Source organism: Cyprinodon tularosa, unplaced genomic scaffold (assembly GCF_016077235.1).
Source record: "Cyprinodon tularosa strain WSP-4 unplaced genomic scaffold, ASM1607723v1 ctg10, whole genome shotgun sequence".
NCBI lineage: Eukaryota > Metazoa > Chordata > Actinopteri > Cyprinodontiformes > Cyprinodontidae > Cyprinodon > Cyprinodon tularosa.
In genome coordinates, this window is record NW_024037782.1 from 2379541 (window position 1) to 2389417 (window position 9877).

At 37.8% G+C, this 9877-nt stretch overlaps 1 protein-coding gene across 1 annotated transcript in view; it reads left to right on the forward strand.

The window, feature by feature from the left end:
* Nucleotides 1–7978, forward strand: part of LOC119793801 (guanine nucleotide-binding protein G(s) subunit alpha-like) — a 38354-nt gene extending 30376 nt beyond the window's left edge. The window contains exons 7-12 of the mRNA XM_038301102.1: nt 1946–2019; nt 2208–2266; nt 2482–2602; nt 2901–3031; nt 4065–4132; nt 5659–7978. Of these exons, the coding sequence (XP_038157030.1) occupies nt 1946–2019; nt 2208–2266; nt 2482–2602; nt 2901–3031; nt 4065–4132; nt 5659–5805 (600 nt within the window). The 3' untranslated portion in view covers nt 5806–7978. The remainder of the gene's footprint in view (nt 1–1945; nt 2020–2207; nt 2267–2481; nt 2603–2900; nt 3032–4064; nt 4133–5658) is intronic.
* Nucleotides 7979–9877: the final 1899 nt, after the last annotated feature.

Genomic DNA, 9877 nt, shown 5'->3' on the forward strand with positions numbered 1-9877 from the left:
CTCGGTTCTCTAGTAACAAAGAGCGCATGAGCAGACCGCGTCATTTCCTGTTTACAGTCAGCTGACTCATTTTGCGGGTTTTCCGGCATTTCCAGCTTTGCAATTTACAGATCTCTTCACCTGTTCACAACATGAACTTCTTCTCAGCCTATTAACAGTAAGTGGCATCAAAAGAGGGGGGGTGCGACCTGGGATGATGCCGAGACCGAGGCTTTCATTGAAATTTGGGTGGAGGACGCTATCCAGCACTTAAGTTCCTGAATGTTACGGGCCCCGCCATTTTTGTTGGCGTAATCCCCGCCTTGAGAGCTGTAGTATCGTGGATCGCCGATAGGAGCCGAGGAACCATGCTAGCTTAATGTGTAAACGGTCGTAAGCAACCGAGCTCTGCATGTTTAACTGATCCAAGCCCGGCACAGCTCCATTTCCGAGGGTTAGTGTAAATGGGTCATAACACAGCAGTTCAGAAAAAGACAGTCGTACCAAATCTGATCTTGGGAGTATGATGGCTTAAAGTCTAGACTTAATTCAGACTTAAAGCTAAACATCATTTGCCACCGATTATGTTTAAATTTAGGGGGCAGTGAGTATTTTATATAGGGTCGGTTTTTGTGTGGATAAATTATTTAAGAAATGGCTTCTGCATATGCTTGTTTCTTTCATTTCTTTAAATTAAATGAAACATTCATGTGTGGCTAAAAAAGCTCGGACAGTAGGAATGTATAACAGGACAGGGTTTCCAGTGTCGTATATAGCTCAGTTACATGAAAAACACTGCAGTAAACTTTAACCCAGATGAAGTTCTACCAGCGGTTTAGTGCAGTAAAAACATTTATATACAAATATACCCATTTATCAGTGAGGTTGGAGTGTCTTCCTCTTAAACAACACCTTTGACTGCGAGGGGTTCCCTGAGCGCCTTTCATTGAGGGACATCCAGCCTATAACTAGAATTCTGGAACCCTTCAGCATGTTTTTATATCAATTCTACCCAATTAATTCCACAATTAGACCATTAAAAGAACTTGGTCTGGGGGTAGCACAGATTATTCCAGGGTCACTGACAGGGGTGTAAATCACACCCATCTTGGCGAGTCGATTCAGTATTGATTTCCTGACCCAACCATTCGATTATTTTTGATACTCAAGAATACACTACGATACGATACGACTTGATTGTTCTTTGTTTTTTTGTTTTTTTTACCTTACTGGCTAGACAATATTTCAATTTCAAAATAAATAAATAAAAGCTGTATTATCATTATGTATTTTATTTGAGAAACAACAGCAAATAACAGAAGCAGCAAAGTTGTTCCAGGAGCAAATAGATAAAAAGATGAAACCATGAATCGATACTCTTGCGGACGTGTCGATGCATCGGATCGCCGCTTATTATTTAGACCCTTAGTCACTGAGGGTGGGGTGGAAGAAGATTGTTACAATGGGAACAGCAGAAAAGGCTGTGATTCAGGTTTGATATGTTCTTTTGATCTTTTTTGTCACAGAAAGTGACAAAAAATCAAAATAAACAGTTTGACATAGTTTGATTTCAAAGTAGTTTGTTATCACTGTCCTTCCAGCTAGCTGGACCTCGCTGGTGGGAACCACTGAAATCAGATATACAGTTGGGATGAAAAAAAATGAAAATAATTATTTAAAAGGTAAATCAGTTGAACAGAAACGGAACAGAAACTTTTAGTTCACTATTTCATTTTTTTTTTACCCAGACTTTAATCAGAATCCATTGTCCTATTAATTATGTTACCATCCATTGATGCTTTTCGATACAAATCCTTGAGTTGAATAAAGCCACACAGCTTTAGGCTAATTTTTTGTTCAAAATGGAAAAGGAATCGTTGGAAAAGCACGTTTTCCTCCAGATCTGAAGATACAAGAGGAAGTTTTCTGTTTGCGCTTCACTCATTTCCACTTCCTTCTCTTTCAGGACCTCTTGAGATGCAGAGTTCTGACATCTGGGATCTTTGAAACCAAGTTTCAAATTGACAAAGTTAATTTTCAGTAAGCAACAGACCAAACTCCTCACAAATGAATGAAGTTAAAGTCACAATAAATTACTCAAGTGTATTTTAAGTTGTTGTCAAAATCAATTTCCTTGTGTTTTATTTTCATTATAAAAGTTGTCAGAATAAATTTTTTTCCCTGTACTTTTAGCATTAAATAAAATTTTAACTGTCTTTGTGTCCCAGTATGTTCGACGTTGGCGGTCAGAGGGATGAACGGCGAAAATGGATCCAATGTTTTAACGGTTTGATGACACTTTTAATACTTTAAGTAGAAGAAAAATGGATTATAAAAAAAATTTAATAATTTTCAATTTGTAATAAATTGTGTTTTACAGTTTGAATGTATGCAAGTACTTATATCTGTGTTTCTGCCACAAATTTGTCTTGGAAATCATAGTTGGGGAAAGAAAAAAAAAAACCCTATTCTGAGGATGCCATGTTTATGTGTGTGTTACAGATGTGACGGCCATTATCTTTGTGGTGGCGAGCAGCAGCTACAACATGGTGATCAGAGAAGACAATCAGACCAACAGACTACAGGAAGCTCTCAACCTGTTTAAAAACATTTGGAACAACAGGTCCAGCAGTTTATTTTTTAGCTTTTTTTACACCATTGATTACCAACGGTGGGGTCGAATATGTTGGTTGTTGGTGCTGTTTCTCCGGTTAATATTTTTTATTTTTAGTCATTTTTGTATTCCGACCAATACTTTGGGTTTTTTGAGATGTTTATGATATTATTTTATGAGTCGGAAGCCAAAAAACATGCAATTCTCTTTTCCAAGTCGAGCCAGAGATTTTGTCAAAGCAATTAGATATTAGTTCATTATTTCTATAAAAATATCTAACGCCTGAATTTGTAACTTCACTCCCCAGGTGGTTACGGACCATCTCTGTTATCCTTTTCCTGAACAAACAGGACCTTCTAGCTGAGAAAGTTTTGGCAGGAAAGTCTAAAATTGAGGAGTACTTCCCAGAGTTTGCACGCTACACTACGCCTGACGATGGTAAGTTCCACTGAGGTGAAGCTGAACGGATATTTTATGTAAGACTTCAGATTGATGAATTTCTCCAGGGGATGAGTAAAACATTTGCTAAGCTCTGATCGAATGATATTCTACCTGGAAATGTAAATAAATATATACCGTAAATTCTCTAATATAGGCCCGAGCCTTTATTTCACTCAAGTGCATCACGGTCTAGGCCTTTATTGGAAGGAGGCCAGAATTAGAGACAGGCCTCTATTGCTATTTGAGCAAAACAGACTACCAGTGGAATGAATAAAAAATGAGATTTTGTGTCTATTTGAACCTATAAAACACTAGGTTCATTTATTGAACAAGAACAGTTACCATAACGGTATACAGAAATTTAACAACAAATAGCCTACCTGTAATTCAGGCTAAATTCCAGTGGAAAAAAACGTAGCAAACATACCAGTAGTGCAACTAGTGCAATGTAAACACTTAACCATACATGGTGATAATTAGGCTGTTTTATAACAAAAAGCAACTTACAGGTTTAGACACCTCCTCGCTCACTCAAATTGTCTCGCTTGGTGTGAAGTAAAAAAAAAAAAAATCCTCCAACTCTGTTTAATCCTCCTCCTCAGTTTCCTCCTCCTCAGTTTCCTCCTCCTCTTCATCTCTCCCTGTATTCTCCTCATCACTCGCGCCTAACCCTCTTCGTCCTCCTCATGTTTTGCTGCGCAGACGGGCAGCAGTCAGGGCCTGTCGTCCAGCAGCGCAGGGCTGTGGTACTTGTATGTTACTACCACAAGTATAATGTTGAGGTATGCCCAGAAAAAACGTTTATAGCCCCGGCCTGTATGAGAGACCGGCCATTATTTACCTCCGCCATCAGCGAGACAGGCCATTATTAGAGACCCGGCCACTAATGGAATACAGGCCAATATTAGAGAATTTACGATAAAAGTCTAATTTTATTGATTAATAAAATCTTAACAACCAAAGCTATTAATCAATTGAATGTATGGGCTGTCGTTGTGTGAAAAGTTGACCAGATATCCTTCTTTTACAGCAATACCAGAACTGGGGGAGGATCCCAGAGTGACCAGAGCAAAGTACTTCATACGGGATGAGTTTTTGGTCGGTACAAAAGCTGTTATTCCCTCAAATTATTATTATTTTTTTCATTTTCAACGACCAATTACTAATACGGTAAAGAACATGTATAATAAATTGTATGTTTATTGTTCTAATATAAAAAAGGTTCCCGTATACAAAGAATCCCATTTTATCCCCATTAAATTTAAAAGTTCTTAATTACTTATTGCAGAGGTCTCAGATTAGTGGACCTGCTGGATAATCCAGACCGAACCTGATTTAAAACATTTATAAATTACCGCATGTTGTCCGACGACAGTGTCTAACTTCAATTGCGCTGCTTCTCCTGTTAATATGGTAAAGCCTTCCGGAGCTTCCGGGACCAGGCTACACGTGATACAAATTAGCCAATGAGCTGCTGTCAGTCTGGATCACTGCGGCGAGCCACTTTTAGACACAGCAATTAACCTTTGGCAAGCCGGGCAATGAGATAAAGAAAGCATAGAAAGAAAGTGTGGACTGCTGGAAGAAGCGCGGTGACCTAGTGTAAAAAAAGTGAAATGGCGTGCGCAAAGATGACCCTGCACATTTTGAGTATGTTTGGCTCAACCTACTGCTGTGAAGCAGGATTCTCCACCATGACCAGAATCAACAATAAATATCGATCCAGGCTCAAAATGAGCACCTTGATTATGTGGTTGAGAATGGCTTTGTCTCCATTCAAACCCAGGTTTAAAGCCTTGCAGGGCAGCATAAAGCCCACTGCTCTCATTAAGCCATAAAATAGAAAAAATAACTAACGGTCAGTTCAGGTGTTTTATGAATTATGTGAATCAGGAAATTGTCTATACACCAAACTGAACGATTGTTGTTCTCTACTTCAAAAACAATTAAGATTTTAAAATGAGAAAATTTTCTTTTTTTTATTTATTTAAAAGTTCAATGTATAACATGGATGCATAAAAAACCTCATTTTATTTCAGTGTTAAAATGCTGTTTAAACTAATGTATTATGATTAAAAATGTCTCCAGACCTTTACTGGTTGATTATTTTATTTATCCGCTGATTTTTAATTGGTTACCCCTGACTTACTGTATTTAAAAAACAGATTGAATCAAGAGATGAGTGAAAATAACTTTGATCTTTATCTTGAACGTTTTTATTTTTCAACTGTTCATATGAAGGCCATGCGTATATTGAGTTTTTTTGCAGATTCCCACTTAACGCATACTCCATTTCATTAAGGCTTTTATACCACTTTAGTGAACTATTTTCCATTTTAAATATAGATACATACTACAATACTTTCTACTTATATGCTATACCTTATAAAAATAGGATAAAACTAATTAAAATAAGCTAATATCTCACAATTCTGTAAGCAACAATTATTTTTTCAGATAATATAAAATAAAACAAAAATGGTAATTATAGAGAAACAGATTTATATGTTCTTCTTAAGTGATTTAAATTGTTATATTTTGTTTTCCCACAAAAAGAGCTGCATAAACTGTTTATGTGGTAAACTGAGCATAGCTAACCTGTTGTCTCGTCCCTGTTTCTTCAGAGGATCAGCACAGCCAGCGGGGACGGACGACATTACTGCTACCCGCATTTCACCTGCGCCGTCGACACGGAAAACATCCGGCGCGTCTTCAGTGACTGTCGGGACATCATACAGAGGATGCACCTGCGGCAGTACGAGCTCCTGTGATGCGCGGCTTCATCAGGTCCACCGTACTTAACCCAACAACCACCCTCCTCACCACGAACCAGTTAGCCCGTCGCCTCTTCACTCTGACAGAATTCACCTAACATCCAATCCGTTTGAACTCTCCTCCACTTGATTCTTCTGGTAATACAAACTCCTTAACCTCGGAAAAACTGAGAAGACTTTATCATGAGTGGTCAGCTTGGACTGCACTCCCTCAGTCTGGATGTTTTCTCTCATTTATACGACCACCTGCTCACAGGTACACATGCACTACAGATTGTGACATTCTGACTGTTGAAAAACCGCCTAATCATTGCCCCCTCCAGTGTCCTGCACCAACAGTTAGCAGGGAGGGGGGGATCTGTTCACACACTCTGAGATGCAGGAGTTTATTCACCGCGTGCTGAAGAGAAGAGATGGACCCGGATGGTGGAAACAGAGGAGCAACTGTCAGCTGTTTTTTTTTTTGTTTTTTTTTTCCTTTTCTCTCGCTGTGCCCCGGAATGGACGGACTAATTGATTAATGGCTGCTTGGGGACATGAGCAAGACTCTGAGATGAAGTCTCATGATCTGCTCTTCAAGAAACCAATCAAGATAACACAGACGGAAAACAAGCAAACAAAAAAACAAAAAAAAAACATACAAGAATCATGCTTACCAGTGAACTTAATGCAGTGCAAAAAAATAAAATAAAAAATCCAAGCTATATATATAGATATTTATATATGTGTGTATATAAATATGTATATATATATATATATAAATATATATAAATACATATAAATATTATATATTCCTGTAATAACACAATTGGAGTTTTAAGTTTTTGTTAGTTTTTACCCCATGTTGTTTGTCTGTGTACACAGTGTGTGAGATCTGCCTTTGTGCACCATGTAACCCCTGCACCACACACACACACTCATACACACAGACCGTACTCTACATCCCTGACCCTATTTTACCCCTGCTGCTATCTGACGACTATTTAACGTGAAAAATAAAGAAAAGGTTTGACTTACCGGAGATAAACAGCAACAGGAAAGCATGAAGATCCAGATTTGCAGAGACTGGTTGCAACATTTACTACCTGGGAGTGAACACCCACACACCACACAGAAACATGCTCTGGCTCCTCTCCTCTCCTCTCCTCTCCTCACCCGGCTTTAAGTGCGCCTGTCTTTTTATTTACTGCTGGACTATTATTCTTGTACAGACTGTAAAATGTATTATTTTGTACAACTTTATTGAAGAAAAGAAAATAACTTGTAGAAGATCCCTGTGCCTTGATCACGACTGTACGTGCGAAAAAAAAAGAAAAAAAATGAGCTAAACATGTAAGTTATGTTTCACTGCGCTGTACAGCTGGACGGGTCAGATATGCTACGTCCGGACCAGCTCACCCCCCCTCTCCCTCCCCTCACCGCTGCTGTTGCCACCAGCTGAGAAGCGAAGGGGTAAAGTGTACTGTCGGGGAGGAGGCTTTTCGTCTGTTGGTTATTTACATTGTTTTTTTTCCACATTTTGTTTGTTGATTTTTTTTGTTTTGTTTTTTTGCCTTGACTTCTCTCTGGTTTATATAATAGGAATTTTAAAAAGTTTAAAAAAAAAAAGACACCCACCTTAATGCTGTGTAGTGCCAATATTTAAGCCAAACACAATTTAATCTAAGAAAAAAAAAACTGGTATTGTATTTTTAGCTCTAACTCATTAGAGTTGAACGAACATGTCACGTTGGGGATAAATGTATTTATTTTTCTTAAAACTAACTGAACTTTGCATCAAAAACAGCTATACTAGCAATTGGTCCATTTTACCTTTACAGACTCTCCGTTCTACAGCAGCTAAGCTCTGTGGAGGTTATGCTGCGTTTTTGTTTCTGCTCAGTCTGGATCAGTTTGGGTTAATATATGAGAACAACAGGAAGGGGGAAAATATTTATCTAAGGGCTCCTTCCTTGCATTTGTCCATTGGTCCATCTATTAATTGATTTCTGATTCTCTTAGTCCAACCATCAGCCTTTTCTTAAATCTAATAATTTCTCTATTCAGCAAATAATCATCTGTTCTTTCATCCATATATCTCTTCTCATTTATCCAAATACCCATCCATCTGTCATTCCCTCCGTTTATTCGGCTGCTTGTGCACCAATCAATTAAACCTTTGCTCACATTGTTCATCCACCCATTATTCATTCATTCTGTCAATCTTATACTGATCTATCTCGTTCCATTTGTCTCTTGAACGGTCGATTAATATATCGGTAGTTTTACTTTGAAATCGGCTGAATTTAGATGTCCAGACTTGGACAGATGTCAAGCGCCTTAGCGCCTTTTTATGGCTACTGCACATATAATATTCAGTTACAATTTCAACCATGAACCATTTTTTTATAATTAGCATCTCAGTAAAAAAGCAGCACCCTATATACACTGATTTTTGTATTTAAAGTCAGAACATTTAGAGAAATGCAGGTTTTTATTTCTACACGATAACGTCTCACTACTGAGCAATATTTAAACTTGATACCAAAACATGTTCTTCTTTGGTTATTTCCAGATGTGTGTCCAACTAAGACTAGAACTGCATCGATTCGATTTTATTACTATCTCTATTGGTCCTGATATTGAAGAGATTTCTAGAAAATGGGCCGATCCATAGGAGGGAGATGGGTGCTGTCTGTTTCTATTATTTTCAGGATGGAATCTGTCCTGTTAACACAATTGACCCTTTTTATGACTTTCTGACTTTGTGTTTTTCTAATCTCGTCTTGTCTTTCTGGATATATGAGTGTGTTTATCCATGCACTTGTTTGTAGGCAGGAGTTTATGGCAGTCTCTTAAAAGAATCAACATTAATGATATTAAAGCAAAAAGATTTTCTCTGGAATAGTATCAGGATCAGCAGATATCCAAATTCAAGTGCTGCATTGGAACTGAAAAAATAAGGATCGGTGCATTTCTGACACACACACTCAACCAGAGAGCAGCAAAAATGTCAATCATAAATACCCAGGATGGGAAAATCTGAATATGACATAAATCAACATCATAAATACCCCTTTACACACAAACTACATGAATGTTTATAGAAGAGTCAAAGAACAGGCCATCAGTTGATGCTGTTTGTTGTAGCGTGGCTTGATCGTCAACATAATCAAACTTGTAAGGCTGAATCAAATTAAGATGGTATTTAATTTTCTTCTGAAGCTGATGCTATGCTCCAGAGGCTTTAGCTACATACAAACAGGAAGTCTGAATCCGAACTGCTTCAACAAACATTCAGGTTTTATTTTTCAACTTTTAATCTGTCTCATTCTGCACGACTCATTTTGCAGAGATCCTATTGAAATGATCTAGACCCTGTTGCCCCTCACACAAAATGTTTCTAATTTGTCAATAACACAGTTGTCTCCAACTGTCAGTCAAATACATTGCTGGAGGTGCTCAGATCTGAGATGTGAAAGTGCACTGAAATAAATAATACAGCCATTTTTGGCATTTACTTAATCATATTTAGCTACTTTAACACAACTCTTTCATGTTAGCAGGGTAGGACAAAAAACTATTGTGTTAAAGTAACTAAATATGATTAAATAAATGCCAAAGGTGGTTGTATTATTTTTTTGGTGTAGCTGGGCTACATGAGAACACATGATGTAATATAAAACCTTTAGGTTTGGCTATTTTGATCAGAAACTGGTAAATTTTGCACTCAATCCCTAATCAGTCGTATGCAGCCTGGAATTTGACTCCAACATTTTCAAATGGTCTAAAGGTTTTATCCTTCCTTTCTGTCACACCTCTGTGTCTCCACCATGGTGTTCTCCCTCCCCTCTTTCTTTTCTTTCTTTCCTTCCTTTCTTGAATACTTCCCTCTTTTAGTTATGTAGTCCTTGCAAACTTCCTTGTCCTTTCTGCCTTAATTATTTTTGGTCTCATTTGTTCCTTCCCTCCATATGCTACCTTTTCTTTTCCCTTCTTTCAGTCAGTCATCATTCAAAACCTTCCCTTCTGTTAGTAGTTTTTGCAGATTCATCCTCATATTCTGGCCATATTTACAGACATCTGCCGT